This window comes from Musca autumnalis, unplaced genomic scaffold (genome assembly GCF_047663935.1).
Source record: "Musca autumnalis isolate F117 unplaced genomic scaffold, ASM4766393v1 scaffold_5, whole genome shotgun sequence".
NCBI lineage: Eukaryota > Metazoa > Arthropoda > Insecta > Diptera > Muscidae > Musca > Musca autumnalis.
In genome coordinates, this window is record NW_027412088.1 from 159,338,991 (window position 1) to 159,364,694 (window position 25,704).

The following is a 25,704-nucleotide window of genomic DNA, read 5'->3' on the forward strand; positions in this document are numbered from 1 at the left end:
GTATGCGGAAAGGATATAAAAAAAAAACAAATAAACAATATATAATATGGAAATGACAAACACTGAAAATTTGGTCGCACTAATACCAATTTTAATAAATATTTATTTTTATCTTAGTACTGTACGTACCCCTTAAGTTCGATTTTCAAAAAGATCAGCCGTATCTCACCCTTACACATTAACAGCGAGATCAACGTTGCACACCAATACACACCCTAACTCCAAAAAATAAAAATTCCAGCACTGTCCCTACACCCAAAAACAAATTGAGTACCATTAAGTAATTTTCGTATACTTATGGTACGTATTTCGACGACATATCTCAGCCATACACGGACATTAATACAAAATAATTACAGTAAATTCCATAATAATTACAGATCTCAAGATTCCAGCTGTATCCGTTCGTCCAATTCCAAATTGTACCAAACTTAGTATCAAGTCGAACTCTTCGTACCCATAAGTAAGATTTTCCAAAACTACCTCAATCCTTCACTTTAGTAGTAATCTTACTTCAAAATTTCAGGATTCAAACTCTATCCGTTAAACCAAATTAAAATTGTACTAAATTTAGAACAATTTATAACTTTCGTACCAATTTTCAAAACTTCCTCAACGCAACAGGGCTACAATAATCATACTTTCAAATTGCAGGATTCCACCGCTATCCGTTCACCTACATACAAATTGTACTAAATTTAGTACCATTTAGTGTTTTTCGTAACCATAAGTTTGCTTTTTCAAAACAATCTGAATCCTACTCTTCGACTGTAATCGTAATTCCAAATTTCAGGATTCCAGCTCTATTAATTCACCCGAATCCAAATTGTATCAAATTTAGTACCATTTCTTTCCCAAACAAAAATTTCAGTATTCCAGCTCTACCCGTTCACCCAAATCCATATTGTACCATATTTAGTACCATTTAGTACTTCTCTTACCCATAGGTACGACTTTTCAAAATTTCCTCAATACTACACTCCTACAGTAATCTTAATTCCTAATTCCAACACTATCCGTTTACTAAAATTCAAATTGTACCAAATTTAGTGCTTTCTGTACCCATAAGTACGAATTTCCAAAACTACCTCAATTCTACTGTCCGGCAGTAATCTTAGTTCCAAATTTCAGAATTCCAGCTCTATCCGTTCATCCAAATCCAAATTGTACCAAATGTAGTACCATTTAGTACTTTTCGTACGGTACGAATTTCCAAAACTATCTCAATCCTACACCCCTACAGTAATGTTAATTCAAAACTTTAGGATTCCAGCTCTATCCGTTCACCCAAATCCAAATTTAGTACTGCTCGTAATCATAAATACGAACTTCCAAAACCATTTCCTTATTTCAACGCCATTTCCCAACCTTGATTCCCATACCAAATTTGAAGATTCTTGCTTCATCCATTAAAAATATGCAATTGGTACCAAATTTAGAAACTTTTAGTACTTTTCGTACACTTATAGGTCGAGTTTCTAAATACCCTTTGGTACATCTTCCTAACTCTCCATCAATGACCATTCGTTCAAAATTTCAGATTTCTAGCTCTTCGCGTTTGCCTAATACAATGGATTCCATATTTAGTACACTTTAGCACTTTTCATACCTTTCTACGACGAATTTCCAAAAACCCCTTTACACAAAAACAAATTATACCAAATTCTGTACAATTCGATTTTCCAAAACAACCTTAATCCTTCACTTCAGCAGTAACCATAATTCCAAATAACAGGATTCCAGCGCTATCCGTGCACTCAAATCCAAGTTGTACCATTTGGTACATTTCGTACCCATAAGTACGAACTTCAAAAACTACTTCCATCTCAATCCTATACTCCAACAGCAGTCTGACCAAATTCCAGGATTCCAGCTCTATCCGTTCCCCCAAATCCAAATTGTACCACAGGTAGTACCACTTAGTACTTTTCGTACCCTTACTACCTCAGTCCTACACTCCAATAGTAATCCTAATTTCAAATTTCAGGACTCAAACACTATCCGTCACCCAAATCCAAATTCTACCTCTATAGCCTACCGCGAACGGGTTGCAAATTCTAACTCTTTCCGTTTACAAAAATTCATACTTTAAATTAAAATAAATAAAATTAAAATACTTAAAATTCAGGATTCCAGTTCTATCCGTTCACCCAAATCCAAATTGTAATAAATTTAGTACCATTTAGTACTTTTCGTACACATAAATACGAATTTCCAAAATTTCCCCAATCCTATGCTCCAACAGTAATCTCAATTTCAAATTTCAGGATTCCAGCTCTGTCCGTTCCCTCGAATCCCTATTGTACCAAATTTAGTACTTTTCGAACACATAAGTACGAATTTCCAAAACTACCCTCATATCTCAGTCCTACAGTTCACAGTAATCTTAATTCCAAATTTCAGGTTTCCAGCTACATACATACGTTCACCCAAATCCAAATTGTACTAAATTTAGTACCATTTAGTACTTTTCGTACCCATAAGTACGAATTTTCAAAACTACCTCAATTCTACACCCCACTAGTAATCTCAATTCCAAATTTCGAGATTCCAACTATATCCGTTCACCCAAATCCCCATTGTCCCAAATTTAGTACCATTTAGTACTTTTCATTCACATAAGTAAGAATTTCCAAAACTTCCCCAGTCCTACACTCCAACAGTAATATCAATTCCAAATTTCAGGAATCCAGCTCTATCCGTTCACCCAAATCCAAATTGTACTAAATTTAGTACCATTTAGTACTTTTCGTACACTCAAGTTTCCAAAAATACTTTGGTGCATCTTTCTTACTCTTCATCAGTGATCCTCAGTCCAAATTTGAGGAATCAAGCTCTATCCGTTCAGCCAAATCGAAAATGTACCAAATTTAGCGCTATTTAGTATTTTTCGTACCCTATGTACGAATTTCCAAAACTTCCACAATACTAAACTCCACCAGTAATCTCAGTTCCAAATTTAGAGATTCTAGCGCTATCCGTTCACCCAAATCCCCATTATACAAAATTTAGTTCCATTTAGTACTTTCCGTACACATAAGTACTAATTTCCAAAACCACCCTCATATCTTAATCCTACACTTCAACAGTAATATTAATTCCAAATTTCAGGTTTCCAGCTCTATCCGTTCATTCAAATCCAAATTGTACTAAATTTAGTACCATTTAGTACTTTCCGTACCCATAAGTACTAATTTTCAAAACTACCTCAATCCTACACCCCACCAGTAATCTCAATTCCAAATTTCGAGATTCCAGCTATTATCCGTTCACCCAAATCCCCATTGTATCAAATTTAGTACCATTTAGTACTTTTCATACACATAAGTACGAATTTCCAAAAGTTCTTCAATCCTACACTCCAACAGTAATCTCAATTCCAAATATCAGGATTCCATCTCTATCCGTTCACCCAAATCCCTATTGTACCAAATTTAGTACTATTTAGTACTTTTCGTACACATAAGCACGTATTTCCAAAACTACCCTCATATCTCAATCCTACACTACAACAGTAATCTTAATTCCGAATTTCAGGTTTCCAGCTCTTTACGTTCACCCAAATCTAAATTGTACTAAATTTAGTACCATTTAGTACTTTTCGTACACATGATTGGTAATTTTGCAAACCATTTCCTTTTAGAAGCACCACTTTCCAACCTTGATTTCCATACCAAATTCCTATATTCCTATATTCCTGGGGCCTATTATTGATTTCATTAATTATTTAGCGATTTCTTCAAATTACAGATTTTGAAATTGAATAGTTATAACTGTACATCTCCATGTACGATAAAATTCTTAATTGCAAATAAATCGTGGTAATATGCACAATTTTATTGCACTTTCATTGATTTGCAAACATTTAGTTATTACCAAAAAGTGAGGTCCATACAGTTTTTAGTTGTTGTTATTTCTGGCCGATTTCTGAATTTATTCCCCTAATGTTGTCTTCAACAGCAACTCATATGTTCAACAAACCCAACATCATTTATTGAAAGAATTTTTGTTTTAATTTTAAATTGAAAATCAAAATTTTTACAAATGCATCGTTTGTAATCATTTTTTCTAACTCGATTTTAACGAATGAAAATCTTTTGTGCGACACCTGTTATGTGAAAACTAAATCAGGATCGGTTTGTATTTTTCGCGTAATTGATGTTTATATCATTATCACCAACTGCGACATCTGTTGCAATGGAAGATAACAAATGTCTTGTCTTTCTATTATTTAGTGGTTTACGATAAAATAAGTGCGCCTAGAAGTAAACTACAAAATTTGAAATTATGTGTGATCGTTTACGGTATCATGAAGTTATAGCATTGTTAATTTGACACAAGTCTTGCAGAGGGCCAACTAAGTGAATAAGTACGTAATAGTAATGAAAAATAAGGATTTTTGTTGTTGTTATTTTTTGTGGTTCCAGGACGAATTTTCTAAAACCCGGCCTTATCTCGCACATTTGCATCAACAGTGACCCACTGTTAAATTTCAAGCTCCTAGCTTTAGCCGTTTTGGCTGGGCGTTGATGATGAGTCAGTCAGTCAGTCAGTCAATCACTTATCACCAAGCTCATATATATATATATATATATATATATATATATATATATATATATATATATATATATATATATATATATAGGTGTATACAAAACTCGATATGTCTGCCTAGGTAATAGTATGTTATGTTCTGAATTGAAAATTTGTTCTAGTTCCAAGATGGACTAAGTCGCTCTATACCTTCAGGCACATCCTCCGCAAAAGTTCAACACTTTTTCGCTTTAATCCAGTCTAAGGCCATATGACTGCAGCGTTATAATTGATTTGTGCTAGGGGAAGCCAATACTTCTTGAGATATGGGCCACGCCTCATTTACCTCTCCCACTGAAGTTTTTAATAGTCCATGTGGTGTATAATTTTTTCTCTCCATACTGCTCTCGCTTATGACCAGAAAATTGCAAAAACCTCAACCGAGTGGATTTTCACGTAATGTAAGAAGTATTATGAGAGAAATATTACGATGGGCAAACGTTGGACTAATGTCAGTCACCTTTTTCTATAATTATCCTTCCCACCAAACGTTTTGTTTGGTCGCCAATGGATTTTTTTATAGTTTTTCGACTATTATGTTAGGAAGCACGGATTTGCTTACGAAAATAGTATATCGCGGTAAACAGGATTACAAGGATTACTTTCTGTAATACACGCAGAGAAAAATTATTGTTCGCTTTTGTTGGAACAACAATATCTTTTATTGTTCCAACAATTCATTTGGTTTGTTCAAGCATTGTAATTGCAAATCTAAAAATACCATCGTTTGCTCCAAACATACAAAACAAAAACAACTTGCGAAATCCCTCAATTTTGTAAAAATCATTGACAATACCTATGGTAGGAACTATCATAATCTAAAATTTTTACAAAAGCTATTGTCAGCCCAGAAAACCTGCTATTGAAATTTTTGATTTGATCATATATAATTCTCGTATACACTTTATACATAACTTTGGTATAAATGTAACGTATAATATTATGAGCATTGATAAATACTACACATGGCCGGGTTTTTCATGTCTAACTAAAAAGACAACAAATTGAATGAAGAAACATAACTTCTCCATTGCGCTCAACCTCCAAGCACCTACCGCAACATAAGGAATATCATAAAATCACAACAACTATGAAAAGAAAACACGAATTACGACCAAAAACACTTCTCAGATTGCGGTGTTACTCAACTATCAAAACACAAAGAAGAATGAGAAAGAAGAAACAAATAAAAACAAGAATCTAATACACAAAAAAGGCAAAGATAAAATAAAAAATAAAAATAAAAGCCAAATTTTGGACCGAATCGACAGATCCGTTCTAGAGTGATCTTGCGCTCCAACCATTACACACGATGACAAAGGGATTTTCTGCAACTTTCAGGTTATTTTCTCAGGATGAAACTTGTACCGTCGTATGGGGGACAGTGAATACAAGTTGCTACAACAAAAATCAAAGCGATTCGAGAGCAGACCCTAAACTGAACTTATCCGAAATTTTATGTGGGAGGTACCTGAAGGAATGGACCGATTGAGTCCATATTGAAAACTTTTCTAAGTCTGGTAGACTTTTCACGATTTGGAAAGTATGGACCAAATCGGTTACTCCCTTCAAGAGTTATCGTACGCACAAATTTTCCGAACATTTTCGAACTTTTGTAGAGGAGGTACCGGAAAGAGTGGACCGATATAACCCATCTTCGAACTTAAACTAAGTTTGGACAAAATATTACGAAAGCCAAATTTTGGACCAAATCGGCTCATCCGTTCGAGAGTTATCGTGCGCACCAGCCAGCCAGACAGACAGACGGACATTGCTAAATCGACTCCAAATTGTCTGAAACATATTTCGTCCAAACATACTTGGGGTCTAAAACCGTTATTTCGATGAGGCACATTTTGCCCGTATGAAAGTGTATATACCCTCGTTAGCATAAATGCTGAGGGTATAAAACCAAAAGCTTGGTAGTAGTTCGAACGAATTTGTATTCGAATCGTCTTAGTGAAACAGGCCTTAAATCTTTTCCTTTGTAACAAATAAAATAAAAATATGTCAGCTGCTTGAAAATTTCACTCACCGCCTAAAAATATGCACCACACATTGATACACAATTTATTTCCCTTGGCCTCTGCAAAAGAATTAGGAACCTTAGTGGTCAAAACAACTCCAAATCAAAAATTGTGAACATACATACATAGGTCCACGTTTTTGGGATAGCCAACATATTCCGGTATTTCCGATTTCCGGTATTTTGAAAACTCTCTGACCGAATTAGTTATAATTTGGCATTCAGGGTTTCTAGTTGTCAGACAATATCTGCACTAAAAATTGGCACATGTTTTGGAATAACCCCAATATAAGTCCCGGTCCACACTAGCATGAATTTCATTAATAACTTTCATGAAATTAGGCGTTCTTAGATCGAATTCCCCACTACAGCAATTTTATGATCTTACTCTGCTATGGAACTCAATCTAGAAACGCATAATTTCATGAACTTTTTTAATGAAATTCACGCTAGTGTGGACCGGGACTAACAATAACAACGGATTTCAGAGATTTTGAAAATTTTATTGAGATTTTCGTCTCAATATCTACACTTAAATTGGCCCATGTTTTGGAATAACCCTCATACAACATTAACACCCTATTGCAGAGATTTTGAAAATTTTATTGAGATTTTCGTCACAAATTGAATGTTATTTGCCGTTTAGAGTAAAAAACTTCCCCAACATATGTCCGTCTGTCCGTCTGTTGTAATCACTAGAGGTCACAACACTACTCCATTAAAAACTGTCAACATAGGTCCATGTTTAGGTATAGTTCCCATATAACAGTACCTCCCGATTTTCGGTATTTTGAGGATTTTAGCTACAATGTTTGACGGAATTACCTGTAATTTGGTAGCGGAAGAGGTCCCCTCCTTCCAAGCACCATCTTCGAATTTCATCTAATATTCGAAGATATATTACGTTGGGAAAGTGTGGACCAACGCAGTATTTAGATTAGGAGTTGTCGTACACACCAGCCGCTACACATGCTGACCTAGTTCCAAAACGTATGAGTAACATCATGAAATGTAACGTGTGATGTTAAGTATACGCATTTCGTTCAAAGAAAAAATTTGGGCCATTGGAATTGCGAAGTGAACGAGATAATTCCAGCTTTCAGGCCATTTTCTCAGGAAGTATGGATCTGCACCTGACAAAACTTGCTCCGTCGTAATGGGGGCATTAAATTCAAGTTGTTACAACAAACATAAAAAAGAGGAGAGGAGGAATTTTTGTGTGGTAGGCATCCAAACGAACTTGATCTATGTCTGGTAGAATATTACGATGTGCAAAGTATGGACCGAATCGGTTAGTTCCTTCGAGAGTTATAGTGCGTATAAAGCTTCTCTTGGCCTATGCATTTCCCAGCAATTGGCCTAAAACGCAAGCAATTGAAAAAAATCTACTTTTTTGTAATCTTCGACTTTTGATGAAAAATTTAAATATGGGATAAAAATTTAATCATAAATGTTACGTTCATATAAAGTAGGGATTGGTCAGGAATGTTGTAAGAGTATTTTCTCAATCAAAAACCAAGGGATTGGCATGTAAGAATACACCTATATTACCCTTCAAAGTTTTCGGGACTTTAAAAAGAAGGTCGATTGCAGGAAAACTATACGTTTTAGAGAAAAAAAGTTATTTTGTTAAAAAATGCTTAATAGGTCTCAAAAATATCATTTTCATACAAAATTTTGATTTTCTCGCTAAAAAAATTCTCGGCGCTAAGTGGGTTAAAAAAAGGTGACGAAGCTACCCCCTGCTGCAATATACATATTTATAGAAAATACAATTAGTCAATTAATACGTTAGGACTCCACGTAATTTGAATGATAGAGACAATCTGTAGAATGATAGGAATATGTGTTTCTCCACACAAAAGCCATTATATATTAGGCAGTAGGCCCGTTATCTAGCAGACACTTTATTGCAATTTGCATCGGGGGAAAGGTCAGTAGTTCTTTTTCCATATGTAGACTACTTTGCCGGTATATGCCTACAGGAAATAAAATATAGGCAAAAAATATTTTTTTTTTATTTTTCATCCAAAAGTAATGGTCCATTTCACCCGCCAAATAATATCAGATCATCATCCGAAATTGTAGGCATCTTATTCTACCTAAACTCTTACCCCGTGCAAAATTTCGTGATTATTGAGCTATAATTGCGAGCTTTAGCGTGTTTATAATTACTCTACAAAGAAATAAGTGGGTACATTAGACTGTAATTTTGTTATCTTATCATGTATACCAACACAGTTGACATCAATAGAAAGGTCAAGCGTTCCTCTTGCAAGTATAGCTTACTTGCCCGGAATGTCTCTTCTAGGAATAAAAATATAAGCTGTATATTAAAAATTTTCACAAATTACACACAAATGTTGTGGTCCATTTAACACTCTAAATATTATCTGATCCCCAGCTCAAATTACAAGCTTCTTTGCCTTATTTAAAAGTTCATGTTGATCGGACTAATATTGCGACCTACAGAGCCGCTTCAAAATTGAATAAATATTATGTTTGTGGTCAATTTCACCCGCTAAATATTTCACGATCATCACAAAAAAATAGGGATGTATTTTGGTCTGAAACCGACCTCCATACAAAATATGACGAAGGCCAAATTTTGTACCAAATCGGTTGATCAATTCGAAAGTTATTGTGCTCTCCAGCCACTACGGATGGTGCGATAGGGCGTTTTTACACCTTTCGGCCTGTTTTCTCAAGAAGTGTGGACTTGATCCTGAAAAAACTTTTACCGTCGTAATTGAGGCAGCGAATGCAAGTTGCTTCAACAAAAACCAAAGTGATTTGAGAGCAGGTCTTAAAGTGAACTTATCCGAAATTTTGTGTGATAGGTACCCGAAGGTGTAGACAAATTTAGTCAATATTCGAACCTAATCTATATCTGGTAGATATATTAAACAAAAAACATTGTTCCACAACATCCCATACGGGACAAGGGAGACTTCTCTCATATCAATGAGTGCACACCGATTCATATTTAGCTCAATGATATGGGACCTACTGTCCCAAGTCCGAACGGCGTGTCTTAAGACACCACTTGTGGAGAAGTTTTTCAAGGCTGAGATACTCAATAACTGTCGCCAACATTACTGAGGGGTATTTTGCCACCGTTGAAAAATGTTTGATGTTGCCTGGCCGGGGAATCGAACCACCGACCTTCTGCGTGCAAGGCGGGCGTGCATACCATTGCACCACGGTGGCACCCACTGGTAGATATATTAGGATGTGTAAAGTGTGGACCAAATCGGTCACTCCCTTCAAGAGTTATCGTGCGAACAATTTTTTCCGAACAGTTTTGAACTTTTGTGGGGGAGGTACCTGAAGGAGTGGACCGCTATGGTTTATTTTCGAACTTATACTATGCTTCGACCAAATATTACAAAGACCATATTTTGGATCAGTTCGAGAGTCATCTTGCGCTCCAACCACCGCACACGGTGCCATAGGGGTGTTTTTTTGCAGCTTTCAGGCTATTTTCTCAGGAAGTATGGACTTGCCCCTGATGAAACTTGTACCGTCGTATGGGGGGCAGTGAATACAAGTTGTTACAACAAAACTGAAATTTTCCGAAAATTTGTGTGGAAGTTACCCGAAGGAGTGGACCGATTGAGACCATATTGGAAGCTCATCTAAGTCTGGTAGACATTTCACGATGAACAAAGTATGGACCAAATCGACCATAAATTTTCCGAACATTTTCGAACTTTTGTTTGGGAAAGAGTGGACCGGAAAGAGTGGACCGATATAACCCATCTTCGAACTTAAACCAAGTTTGGACAAAATATTACGAAAGCCAAATTTTGGACCAAATCGGTTCATCCGTTCGAGAGTTATCGTGCGCACCAGCCAGACAGACGGACGGACATTGCTAAATCGACTCCAAATTGTCTGAAACACATTTCGTCCAAACATACTTGGGGTCTAAAACCATTATTTCGATGAGGCACATTTTGCCCGTATGAAAGTGTATATACCCTCGTTAGCATAAATGCTGGGGGTATAAAAATGGAAAAACGAGATGCATAACCGTCTATTGCGTTATCTCCATTGTTTGACTCGAACCTACTTTGCATCGTTGTAAAGGTGTGATTTTCTATATTTCATAGCCAAGCCTTGCATTTGGAAGTTCCCCAAACAAAACTGAGATATTCGTCATTATAATTGAAATCGCAAAAAATTAAAATTTGTGTTGGATTAGCGACTCCATTGTTTGACCTTCTTCCAAAACTCACTTTACATCGTTGTAAATGTGATATTTTCTTCATTCATTATCAGGTTTTGCTTTTGGCATACCCTTTATAGAAGCTGAGATATTCGGTTTGGAAAAAAGGTTACTTTTCTCCAAATAAGTTTTTTGCCCATTGCGACCCCTGAATATTATCTGGCCATCACCAAAATCAGTAGTCTCCTTCCCCTCCCAGAGCCCCATTAACCTCCAAAATTTCGTGACGATCCGATCAAAATTACGACCTGTAGCGTGATTTCCTTAAAAGTGGAAAAATGGGATGTATGTATTACCGACTATTCCGACTATTGCGATATCTCCGTTATTTGGGCACCTACGCTAACCTACTTTGCACCATTGAAAAGACGAGATTTTCTACTTTCATACCCAGGCTTTGTTTTTGGAAAGTCCCCAACAGTAGCTGTGTTATTCGTCATTATAATTAAAATCGAAAAAATGAAAAGTTTGGTTTTATTTGCGACTATTGCGATATCTTCGTTGTTTGACCACCTACGACAACCTACTTTACATCGTTAAAAAGGTGATATTTTTTACTTTCATTGTCAGGTTTTGCTTTTGATATACCCCTATAGAAGCTAAGATATTCGGTTTGGAAAAAACATTGTCTTTTTCTCCAAATAAGTTTTTTTGCCCATTCCGACCCCTAAATATTATTCGACCATCACCAAAATCAAAAGGCTTCTTCCCCTCCGGCATCCCCATCAACACACAAAATTTGGTGACGATCCGACCAAAATTGCGACCTGTAGCGTGATTACAAGGTTTAGATGGACAGACGGTCGGACACACAAATAGCCAGATCGACTCAGCTCGACCATTATTTCGATGCGTTACAAACTTTTTGGCTAAAACCAACTTATAATACCCCCCACATAGTGATGTAGGGTATAACAACTTATAATTCCCTTTCACATAGTGGTGTAGGGTATACAAATTTTGATTTGACTAAACAATTTTCAGGTAATTTCTTATTATTTTCCTTATTACTTTATTATTTGTACAAAACAAAAATCTTTTTCTAAATAGTTTATGGTTTCACACATAAAACTACATATGAACATATGTATGTATGTAATTGAGTTTTAATATTGTTATAATTATGACATAAATCCAGCTTCAGGGTCAACTGCATGCTTTGAAGGTACTTTTTTGTTTTTGACTACAAGGCAAAAAAATTTGTTTTCATTTTTTTTCTCGGACACTTTTTTTCGTAATTTGAAAATAAGAATTTTGTTTCTGGCAATCGGTTTCTATGCTTCAATAGATTTCAATAATGCCAACGGGAAAATAGTGTAAGAATTGTGATTTTCCACATGATACAATTTCTCTCACTCACTTACCAACACAAACACACAATAGGCTTATTGTAGTTTCACACAATTTTGTGTAGGTGTTTAACAGAACTTATTGTACAAGCCACATATGAACATGACCACCAGCAGCACCAACCACCACTACCAATATACTACCAGAAACATTTTACTTCCTGTATAAGTTTATAGTTTTTTGTTACTAAAATTTTTTTTGTTATTGTTGTAAGTTTTCTTTTTTTGTTTCCTTTAAATGATTTTGCCGCCAGGTTGTAACAGTATCTTACATTTCGATACAGAAGAGAAATCTATACAATACAAATAGCAGAAGCTTCCTAGGCATTTATGTGTACAAATGTGTGTGTGTATATATTGATTTTCACTCTATTCTTTTCCTCATTGTGTTGTGCAAAATAACCAAAAAAAAAGAATTATCAGTTTTTTCCTCCGTTACACAATTGAAAAAAATGTGTATGTATTTATTTAATTTGCCATTGTTTGCAATGTTCTCTGAATTTAAATGAAGTCTAAAATTTTATGTTTATTTAGAAGTAAATTTATTCACTGTTTAGTATTCACACAGTGTGTTACAGTAGTCTGTGTATTGTTTGTTATTTTGTCTTCGGTTTTTTTAATCTTTCACAGTATTAGGTGGTTCGGAGGATGCTATAGAAAGATGAGTTAAGGACTATCAGTGCTTTATTAGTCCGATATGGATGCATAGTTTATTTCAGCAGAATATTATTAACATAGCTGGAAAATCTTCATTCTTATTGTAAGAGTTTCCGCAATAAAGTTTTCTAACCACTAACAAGTAGAAACTGTGTAAGTTCGGCTGTGGAATAGTTGGCTGTTTTTCGCCATTATAAAATTATACAGCTTTTATCATCAAAGGCAGCTCGATATTTTCTTTAAATTGGGAGGTATCGTCATATTGAAAATCAGAAAAATCTAAAGTATCTCCCACTTCAGCAGGAAAATTTACTAAAACCCTTAAAAAATATTCAAATCGGGTGGTATTATTATACGGGGTCACTTCAAACACATAGAGCTTTATTTACATTTGACTTCTGTACCTCCTGACCGACTTTAACATGCCAAAGTCCAGGATTTATCTTGGTCCCTCTCTCATCTCAAGTGGACACTGACCTCCCCGTGGTGTCACCTGGGGAGCTGCCTTTAACACCCGTAGTGAGCTAACATGTGGCGTGCGTTCACTCATAAGAACGTTAAAAACTTCGGTTTGGGCGCCGGGTTAGTAACCCTCCCCTAGAAAAAGCAGCCTACTCTGAAAAAACAAAAGAAAAGAAAAACAAATCCCACTAAAGTTGACGACCCCCGCAAACGTTTTACGGACCAAGATCTGCGAATCTGCACCTGGAATGTTCGCAATCTTTATAGAGAAGGTGCAGTTCACGCATTGGCAGATGTTCTTGAAAAGTACAAGGCCGACATTACTGCCATACAGGAAATACGATGGAACGGGAAAGGCGTCACAACAACACCTAAAGGTGACGCACTGTATTATAGCTGCCATGACGTAAAGCATGAGTTTGGTTGCGTATTCGTAGTTAGTCGGAGACTAAAACATCTGGTATCCGGCTTCACCCCAGTGAATGAAAGACTTGCTGCAATTCGAAAAAAAGCTAAATTCTTCAACATCAGCTTTATTTGCGCTCATGCTCCCACTGAAGAAAAGTACGAACAGACCAAAGATATATTTAATGAGCGCTTAGAAGAAGCATATGCCCGTTGTCCTGCCCATGACATTAAAATTATTCTAGGCGATTTTAATGCCAAAATTGGAAAGGAAAATATATTTGGCCCAACAGTCGGAAAATTCAGTCTCCACAATGAAACATCTGACAATGGCATGAGGCTGATATATTTCACAGCAGCAAAAAACATGGTAGTTAGCAGCACCAGATTTAAACATCTCGACATCCATAAGGGCACCTGGCTGTCTTCAGATCAGAAAACAAGAAATCAAATTGATCACGTTGTGACAGATGGAAGACATTCATAGAGTGTTGGATGTGCGCTCGTACCGAGGAGCAAACATAGACTCGGACCACTAACTAGTTGCAGCAAAGGTACGCACCCGGTTAAACGTAGCAAACAAAGTACGAACAGACACAACACGAAAGTTAGACATCGGTAAGCTGCAATCACAACAGATAGCCACAGCATATTCCACTCAACTAGCCCAATTGCTTAATCAAAGCACTCCTCATCCCGATAATATATCAGCGCAATGGCAAAGTATTGCCCACTCCATGCAAACAGCCGCAAAATCCATACTTGGATACCAGAGACCTCCACCAAGGGCTAAAGGGCTACTTTACAATCCGTAGCAACGCGTAGCGCACGAGAGAGATATCGGGAGAAAAGGAGAGAAAAAGAGATGGAAAAGCGGGAGTGTGACAAAATCGAGATGTACAGGAGCCAGGATGAAGTCCGAAAATTCTACCAAAGAGTGAAGCATTAAACTGATGGCTTTGGTACAGGCACCTCCTCCTGTAGAGACCAGCAAGGAAATTTGGTAACTGATGCAGATAGTGTGCTCAGGATATGGAAAGAGCATTTTTCAAACCTGTTGGAATCCAGCAAAGACGACGAAGATACCACAGATCCAATCCCAGAAGATGGTATTGAATGTGTACCGCCCAGCCAAGATGAGGTTAAGACAGCAATAAACCGGCTGAAGAATAATAAGGCAGCAGGAGTCGATGGCTTACCAGCCGAGCTGTTCAAAACCGGAGGCGACACGCTGATAAGGTGTAATCATCAGCTAGTTAGCACCATCTGACAGGAAGAACGAGTACCCGACGATTGGAACCTGAGTATCCTGTGCCCCGTCCATAAGAAAGGAGATAAGACTGTATGCTCTAACTATAGGGGCATAAGTCTACTCCCGATTGCCTACAAGATCGTGCCAGAAATATTGTGCTAACGACTTAATCCCATGGTCAACGAGATAATTGGGCCATACCAATGCGGCTTTAGACCTGGCAAGTCCACCATTGACCAGATATTTACCCTGCGGGAAATCCTGGAGAAGACCCAAGAGATGCAGATCGACACCTACCACCTTTTTGTCGATTATAAAGCTGCCTTCGACAGCCCACTACGTTCAAAGGTATTCCAGGCCATGTCTGAATTTGGTATCCCCGCAAAGCTCATTCGGCTTTGTAAAATGACTTTAACTGACACGAAATCCTCATTTAAAGTAGGACAGAACCTCTCCGAAGAATTTTGTACCAAAAAGAAGTTTCAGGCAAGGAGACAGCCTCTCGTGTGATCTCTTGAACATCCTGCTGGAAAAGGTTATTCGAGAGGCAAACGTCAAAAGAAGTGGCACAATCTACACCAATAGCCACATGTTACTTGCTTATGCTGATGATATAGACATCATGGGACGATCAGTAAAAGAAGTAACAGATACCTTTATGAAGGTCGAAGGAGAATCTGCTAAAGTGGGTCTGGCGGTAAACGGCGGGAATACTAAGTTGATGGTGTCGACGCGCAATGCGTCCAAAGAGATCAGGCCAACTGTTGACATTGGTTCCTACAATTTTAAGGTAGTAAAAGACTTCGTCTACCTCGGCACCGTCGTAAACACAACAAATGACATCAGTTGTGAAATAAAAAGAAGAATTGTATTGGCCAACAGATGCTACTTTGGCTTAAGTAAGCTGTTTAAAAACAAAGCCACATCTCGTCAAACAAAAATAACGCTCTACAAAACACTGATACTACCCGTGCTGATGTATGGTTCCGAAGCTTGGGTACTTGCGTAAGCAGATAAGGCAGCGCTTGGTGTGTTTGAGAGAAAAATTCTTCGAAAGATCTACGGACCAATCTGCGTTGACGGTGAATATCGACGTCGCATGAACCACGAGCTGTATCTGCTATACATCGACAACAATATAGTTAAACGTATCGAGATGCAACGATTGCGTTGCCTAGGCCATATCATAAGAATGAGCGATGATGAACCGTATAAATATGAGCCGCTTGGCGGTGCACGCAGAATTTGCAGGCCAATGAATAGATTGCGCAAACAAGTAGATGAAGAGATGACAAGGCGCGGTATTCCAGAAAGAGAAGCAATAGACAGAGAGAAATGGAGATCTTTTCTTAGTTCGGCCTATAGAACAAATGTTCTGTAACGGGCCAGCTAAGTAAGTAAGTAACTAACTTTAACCTAACCTAACCTAACCTAAGTAAGTAACTAGTGGAATTAATCTTTTGAACATACCACATAAGAAAAACTCCACCTAGAGCATCAAAATCGATTAAATATAGAACATTTTATCGGCTAAACTATTGAGAGTTGACCGAAGTAACCCTTAGAAAAAAAATTGTCCAAATAATGTTCTCAGCAATTCTTCAGAACATTCTGAAACTCTAAAATGCTTACTTCATGTTGTTTCAGCGGTTTTGCACCATATCATTTATAACACGTATTTCAAACACAGTTCACACCAACAGTTTATTCTCGCATTTCGGATTTCACCACATTATGGACATATTTATTAAATCAAAAGAAATATTAAGAAAAAATTAACGGTTTTGGAGATATGGTGCGAAATATAAAAAAAATTTGAGACAATAAATGTAATTTTTCGAGTTCATTATTTCTCCAAATATTTTATTCTTGCCCTTATCTGCAATTTTGCTTCAGTGGTCAGATGAATATTCACATAGGTTTCGGAGATATAGCCCAGAATTGCTTTAAAAAGTCAATATTTAACCATGTTTAGATGGGGCCAGAAAATCCATGCTGAATCTGACACATCAAAACCCAACTAGGGGTTTTGTCGTTTAGGTCTGGCCTTTCAAATAATCCTGAGCTCAAATTGTTTGCACAAGATTACCTTAATAATGTTGATAGTGTAATTAAGAGAATTATGGCAACCAGTCGAAAAATGACCCCCCTCACAGTGGCAACGTACATCGTGCCGGACATGATAACCTCGTGCCCTATGATTGAAGCTAAGGCATCGATGGCAATATGGAATATGTTTCTGCCTACGAGTTATAAACCTGTGCCATAACACATACGCTCTGTCCTTAGGATATTATTGGAGTATTACAATTTGTAATCTTTTCGCCATCCCATTGCACTTTCTGTAATAGTAGCATTGTACCCTTTTACTACGCCCGCCAAGCGATTTTTTCACTTTGCGTATATTTCAGATACAGATTCGCTTGGTATGTATTTTTTCCTAAACCCACATTAATAAATGCGAACAACATCTTGCTCTTCTTCTTCTAGTTTAAAACCTAATTCATTATTCAACATTGTAAAAAGTGGAAGAAAAAAATTTAACAAATTAAATGTTGACGAACTAATGGAATTGCCAACATGTGTTAATCATTATTTTCATCGAATTCAATTAAAAAAGAAAAAAACTTTAATAAACACTCTCGAACATCCTCACAAACTCTTCATCACACACACATACACACACCTGCATTCAAACACTGAACAGATCAGATAACTTGTTTTCTCCGTCTTTACCCAACAAACAACAAAGTTTTTCCTTTATTAGGTGTGTACGATAACCCAATAATTTGTACAAATTCGTACAAATTATTGCTGAATGCTGTTCGATAACAAAATTATCCAGCAAAAGAGAGCGAGTTTGGAGAGATTTTTGGAGAGTTTTGTGACTGAGAACTTGCAAATTTTTGCTGGGAAAATTTGTCCCGCAAAAATTTGCAAGTCTGATCAGCTGATTTGAAAACATTTGTTTTGTTTTATTTTTTATTCTTGTTTGGCGAAAACAAAATTAAACATTGAAATATCAAAAAATTAAACATCAAAAGCTGAAAAATGTAAAAAATCATGGAAAACAAGGACATCAAATTGATGCAAAACTTTTCTTCTTCTTCTTCTTTTTCAAAACAGTTGATTTCTTGCAAGTTTTTACAAATTGTTGTTCGATAACTTTCTGCAATTTTTCTTGCTTGAGAGAGTAAAATTCACTGAGAGAGGTTGCTGGAATTGACTGAGTAATTTTTGCTGGGAAAGTTATCGTACACACCTATTGTTGCTGTTCATTTTGAGTTTATATTTTTTATGTTCTTGCCTTGTTGTTGTTGTTGTGTTTTTATTGCAATAAAGGTTTTTTTTAACAAACTTTTTTTCTACTTTTAGATTAAATGACGAACAAGGGGGCTTGATATTGGAACAGCAAAAAGAAAAAAACCCGAACAAATGCTTTCTCTATTGGGATATTTCATCACAGTGGCAGCAGCATTGAAATTTCAATGAATTCATTTGTGTGAGTGCAGTTCATAAGCCTTCAATACCTGACAATGTCAATGATCAAACAAAGCCGCACGATGACAACAGCCTCAATGGTGCTGACACCGCTGGATGATATGTCAATGCCTGCAAGTAGCCCAATGTTGATGATGACACCTAGCGCTGCCACCGTTTCGAGTCTATGCTTCAGTCAATGCTAATAGTTTTAGTGTAAAATAAAGACAATTTCCAAAAATAATATCAACAGCAGCTGAATTTTTAAAATTAAAATCAAATTTTTCTTGGATGCAAATAATTTTAAAGGATTGACTATCTGCCAAACAAAATTCGTATGAAATGCACAAAAAAAGCTTGAAATAAAAATAGTTAAATATTGAATATTGCCGGAAATATATATAACAACAACTAAAAAAACAAGAAACTGAAAGTGCTAAAAATAATTTGTACTTCCTTTCAATCGTCATCATCAACACCGTCGTCACCATGGACAAGAAGGGTTCTTCTGGTTCATCCAAATCAAAATCAAAATCGAAACAGAAAAAACTTAAACCAAACAAGGAATCCAGTACCTGCCTGGATGTCGATTTGTGGGAGGTAAGTTTTTATATGTTTAATTTTTTTATTATAATACTTCAAATAATATTTAAAATGCCAAAATAATATATGCAAAGTACCGCAGAAAGTATTTTCTAGTATCCAACGAAATGAGAGCGAACGCCGAAATTAGTGCACAAGTCAAGTCTGAGTCATGTACCCAGCAAACATTTTTTCCGACTTCTTTGCGAATTCGGTCAGAATCTCTGGACAAGTTGCCGATTCTGATGACGAATTCTTTCCGAAATCGGTACAAATTTTGTATGGACTTGTCCACCGAAATCGGAAAGAATTTTCTAAGAAAATTCTAACAAAATATTAGAGTTTCCCAACGAATGCGGTCCGAATTCGTAAAAAAATTCTGGAAAATTCGGTGGAAAATTTAGATTTTTTTTGAAGAAAATCGGTCCGAATTCGGAAAGAAATTCTGGAAAAATTCGAAGAAAAGATTAGATTTTCTGGAACAAATCTGATGAAATTCTTGGCCGCTGACGCCTTTGATATTGACAGACAACACAGAACAAATCCCCAACTCAGAAACAATTCTCTTTTAATGGGCTATTTATGGATGATTCTAATTTCAAACGTCCTAATGATTTTCCCTGTTGTGATCATTTTGTGATTAATAGTAGAAGAATGCGCACGAGTATGTTAAAGCTATCAACACTAGCTTGAATTATTATATGTTGCATTTATATTAAAACAATTCAAAAACTGTATATGCGAATTTTATAAAAAATCGCTTTGTTATTCGACAACAATCGAACAAAAAGATCCCTTAGAAAATCGATTAGAAATCGGAACGAATTCGGAACGAGATTCTTAAGGTTCTTCAGAAAATGTGCAGAGATTCTTAAAAAAAGTTTTAGAAGATCGGTACAATTTCTAGAAAAATATTAGAGAAATCGACAAATATCTAAAAAATATTCAGAAAATTTCGGAAAAAAACGGAAATCAGAGCCCTCGGAAAAAAATTGTTAGCTGGGTATCGACATTGTTTTTGGTATGCCGTAATGATAATGGTACCGCCCGATTTTAGATATTTTGCCGTTTTTGGCTACAGCTTTCAATTCTTTGACCACACCAAGACAAGGGTATATATACATATGGTGAAAACCAAAAATGTTGTACAATCGATGAATTCGAGTTTCACCCTTTCAGAATTTGCGAACTGTTAACATATTTTATATAATATGACTGAAAATTTTATACCCTACACCACCACTATGTGGGAAGGGTATTATAAGTTGGTTTTGGCCAAAAAGTTTGTAACGCGTCGAAATAATGGTCGGATGTACCCCATATAGAAGCGGAGATATTCGCTTTGAAATAAAATGTTGACTTTTTCTCCAAAAAAAGTTTTTTGTCCATTACGACCCCTGAATATTACCCGACCATCACCAAAATCTATAGGCTTCTTCCCTTGCGGGACCTGCTAATGAAAGTAGAAGATATCACCTTTGCCACGATGTAACGTAGGTTTTCGTATGTGGTCATACAACGAAGATATTGCAATATCCGCTAATAGAACCCAACTTTTCATTTTTGCGATTTTAATAATAATGACGAATATCGCAGCTTTGGTTGGGGACCATCTAAAAGCAAAACCTGACTAAGAATGTAGAAAATCCCATCTTTAAAATTATGCAAATTAGGTTGGCGTATGTGGTCAAATAATAGAGATATCGCAATAGTCTCTAATGCATCTCTTTTTTCCACTTCTTCTGCAATAACACTACAGGTCGGAATTTTGATCGGATCATCACGAAATTTTCTCCCAGAGGTAGAAGCATATCGTCACCATAAATGCCCGAAGACGTAACCCACAAAACCAAAACTTTACAGGAGAAACAAAAAACGTTATAAAATTAAAAACTGTTTTATGGAATATTAATCTTATGGAGGCGAGTATATGGGATATTATCGATCAAATACGAAGGGGAATAAGTAGTGAAACCAAAACCGCTGAATTGCTTAGTTCTGAGATCCTCCATTACAAAAAAAAAACCGCAATATTATCCCATTTTTCGAAATGCAATTTCTGGAATAGGATCCTTGTTTTTGAACGTAGAAGCTTGTAATTTTGCCAGAGCATGTATTTTAGCTTTATGTATCAGATTACGTCAAAAAACGAATTTCGATTTTCATGTCGGTTACGTCTTCGGGCATTTATGGTGACGATATTGATGTTGGTGATGTCGATAGTAGTCAAATATAAAATTAAATATTAATTATTTTGGTTCAATTCGCCTTAAGTCATTTGGTATAAAAGCCGGATAGGTGAAAACTTTCATATCTCCCTAACAGAAATGTTTTCGAGTGAGAAGATTATGCACAGAGGTAGTGGTGTAGGGTATCACATAGTCGGCCCCGTACCGACTATAGTCTTTTCTCACTTCTTAGTATATGAGTTTGGACATTAAAACTAAGTGAAATCTCTTAAAGGCTTCTTAGACCTCTTGGAACATTATGTCAATAACCAGAGACTTGGCCACGATAAAATAGTATGTCGTTGTATCAGAATTACAAGGACTACTTTCGATGAAAATTTCAAAAAAATCGGGCGGCCTTTAATCTGCCCTTAAGCGAAAATTCTGAACTTTTGTAAGGAAGGTAAAGGAAGGAGTTGTTAATATTATATTATTTTATACCAATTATATATTAAATAAAATTATATTGCGATGTGCAAAGTTGTATCAATGTCACCGTCCAACAGGCCCTTTTGGTGGTTACCGTCAGATTTTTAAATATTTTGGATAAATACAATTATATATCTGTAAACAAGACCATAACCGAAGGTACAATGTAATAATTTCAAAACGATCCACGAAAAGCCGTTAAACTGTACCGTCTTGAAACTTCATGTACGTTTGGAAGACATTTCATGATGTAGAAAGTTTCGCCAAATCGTATAATCAATTCGAAGTATGAACTTGCCCCAGAAAAAATGTTTTACGGTTGTAATAAATGCCGCGAATATGACCTGATGTAACAAAAAACCAAGACGATCGGATGCGTGTCCTTAAACTGCTCCTTTTCGAAACATTTTCGACATTTGTTCGGGAGGTACCTAAAAGATTAGACCCATATAGTCTGATCTGTATATGAAAGAAATTTTACGATGTGCGAAGTTTGGACCAAATCGTTAACACTCTTCGAGAGTTTCGGGCCGGACTTTTTACACCCTTCACCACGAGAAGTAAAATGGAACAATTTGTCTCGTTCCGTTTATTAAGAAGGCTAAATACCAAATTTCAGCAATTTCGGTAAAACAATGTGGCTAACCTCCAAAATACCGAAATTCGAGAGGTAGCGTTCTATGGGGGCTATATCAAAACGTCGATCTATACCTAAACATTTCTGGCGGAAAGTTTTAGACTCAAAGAAGACTAAATACTAAATTTCCAATATTTCGGTAAGATGTGGCTAAAACCTTTAAAATATCGAAAATCAATAGGTACGCTTCTATGGGGGATATAGGCAGACGGGGACCTATACTGATAATTCTCTCCTGGAATATTTTATAACCCCATTGATGATTAAATAACAAATTGCAGTCTTTCGGTGGGATATTGACATCACAACCTTTAGATCTACGAAAATCGGGAGGTACAGTTCTATGGGGGCCATGTATAAAGGCGTGGACCTATACCAACGAATTTCATATGGAATTTGGAAATACCAAATTTGAACCATTTCGGGGGATATTGTGGCCACAGCCATCAAAATAATGAAAATCGAGAGGTACAGTTCTATGTGGGCTATATGAAGGCGTGGATTAATACCGACAAATTTCTGGGGGAAAGTTTTATACCCCCAGCGAAGACTAAATACCAAATTTCAGCCATTTCGGTGGAATATTGAGGCCACAACCTTCAAAATACCGAAAATTGGGAGGTACCGTTCTATGGGGGCTATATGCAGGCGTGAACCTATACCGACAAATTACGGGAGGAAAGTTGAATACTCCCAAGGAAGACTAAGTGCCAAATTTCAGTCATTTCGGTGTGATAATAAGGCTAAAACCTTAAAAATACCGAAAACAGGGTGGTACCGTTCTATGGAGGCTGTTCGCACAGAAAGTTCAATTTGTTTGCGCCCGAAATTAGGTAAATAAAACACTAGGTTTTAATTTCAAATTCACAGTTTTATTTCGATTTGTTTGGTTAGCCGGTTAAATGTCAACTAAAAACTATTTGATTACAATCCCTTCTTGTAGGACCACACAAAGAGAGGAACAAAATGAAATTTGAAACACATAGAGCGACAAACAAGAAATTGATCAATAATTTAATGATCAAAACAAACAACAGAAAACGGGCCACAGTTGCTAATAAGTATGTACGAACATACATACAGAACAGCTTCTAACAACGTTGTCGTTGTTGCCCTTGAAACATAAAGGAAGAAAACGAAGAACACGCAAATGCATAAACTTTATGTATGCAATGTTGTTGTTGTTTTCTTGCGACACAATGTGCCCAACGTACCTGCGTACGTTAGGGTGGGACGACAAAGTACGAAATACACAACATTGAGGTGGGTCGATAATAATGAAATTTAAACAATTTTCAATTAAATTATAAAATCAATGAGTAAAACATAGCAAATTATATAAAACAAACAATTATAACAAATTATGATAGATTCAAAATAAATTATAAAATATGTGATGCGATCTCCCCCAACATCCTCCGCCCGTTGAAACGTCAAGGTTCAAGAAATTCTTCTTGGTATATTGAACGACATGTAAAAATGTTTGAGGTCAGCATGTATACGAATGTGCTGCATAAATGGTCGTCGGACGGCATGACTGGAGGCCAAGTATGATGTGAGAAGGGTGACTTCGGTAGATGGCTATCAGTTGGAACACAGTTATCATCTGTAGTACCACCTCGCAAGTCTTTCGAAAACAATACAATTGTAGGCAATGACGGCTGAACATTATTGTCAATAGATGGGTAACAATGCAGTGAGACGAAGAGAAACGATCTATTGGGTATCTGTTGGAGATATAAAAGACAAAACAAATTAATCGAATATATTTGGAATATGATAAATGCTTATCCGGAATGCCATGAACGACAGTATCTCCACAAATAGTATTTTTATAGAAAACAGCTTTTCGAAATTCTGCAACAATTATAATGATTTCATCTCCAGTATCAAGATAATTGTAGACTTCTTCAATGAGAGACGGTTGGCTATAAAACCAAAAGAAGAATGAAGACTCCGGAACACAACAACAACGAAATAGAATATCAGCTGGATTCCTTCTGACTGGTACATGTATCCAAAACATGTTTCGAGTTAGTTCATTGAGTTTTGTGACATGATTTGTCACAAGCCATTTCAAAGTTGATGAATGTGATTTAGACTGATATACTGTTTTGAAATCAGTCCAAAAACGCGGCGAATAGACAAAATTCTCTATTTTATATTTCAATTTGAGCCACGTTTTGCAGAGGAACGCAATGACAGCAACCTTCCAACTTTTAATCTTCCAAGAAAATCTAAGATCTTTGGATACGAACGACAAAATTGATATTTTTGTAGGATTTGTGACGTCGGACAACTCGAGGCGATAGTGGAAGACATCTTGCCGAGATTTCCAAGACATACCCAAGATATTGGTGATGTTGTCCGATGTTTTTATGATGATTTCAGCATGGTTACAACTCCATTTGGCTAATTCTATACCATGCCATTTTAAGATTTGTATCAACTCGTCCCCTTTGAGGCCTAGAGTTTCGACGTTATCGACGCCAGTATGTACGTCATCGACGTAAAGATTTTCTTGGAAAACCTCCGAACCACAAGAATGCGATGTGATATGCTTATCATCTTTGTTATTTCTCCACAAAACAAGTTGAGAACTTCTATCCGGTTCTCCAATACGAAACTGCCGATGCATCTTTGATATTTCTGCAGTGAGAGCGTATTTGTTCCAGCGAAATAAAAAGAGTGTGATGATCAAATCCTCTTGTATTGTTGGACCGACCATCAATTTATCATTCAACGAATGATTCGACGAAGTGCCATCTGAAGCATCAAATACGACTCGAAGTTTTGTGGAATTACTATGAGGCTTGAGAAAACAATGATGAGGTATTATATAATGCGAAGTATTCGACGATTTGTTGTAGGGCGACATGTGTCCGAGCGACACATATTCTTGCATGATTGCTTCATACATCGATTTCAAAGTTGAGTCACGTTCAAGTCGTCTTTCGAGCGACAAAAAACGTCTACGACATATTTCCAATGAGTTACCAATATAATTGGGTAATTTCTTGAATGGAAGACGAACTTGTACCCTTCCATAAGAATCAAATCGATTATTTTCAATAATGTGATCTTCGATGACCTTTTCTGCTTCAGTGTATGTTGAAGGAGACTTGGAATACTTCTCAACTTTCCAGAATTGGTTCAAAGTTTCATCAATATTTTGTTCTCGTGTACTTACGATTAAGTTACACGTCAACGAATTTGAATGGGATCGACTGGGCGACGAACCACCAACTATCCATCCGAAAACTGTATTAGTGAGACACGGTAATCCATTTCCCAATGAAATTTTGCCAGCTAACATCAAATCGAAAAAGACTTCGGCACTTAGGAGCACGTCGATATGCTGAGGCTTGTAGAA

The 25,704-nt window shown here is 36.5% G+C and overlaps 1 protein-coding gene across 4 annotated transcripts in view; it reads left to right on the forward strand.

Moving 5' to 3' along the window:
- GlyT (Glycine transporter) overlaps positions 1-25,704 on the forward strand; it is a 131,966-nt gene that overhangs the window by 79,752 nt on the left and 26,510 nt on the right. For all 4 annotated transcript variants that reach the window (XM_073990310.1, XM_073990308.1, XM_073990311.1 and 1 more), the window contains exon 3: positions 18,351-19,055. In XM_073990310.1, coding sequence (XP_073846411.1) covers positions 18,945-19,055 — 111 coding nt within the window. In that variant the 5' untranslated portion in view covers positions 18,351-18,944. The remainder of the gene's footprint in view (positions 1-18,350; positions 19,056-25,704) is intronic.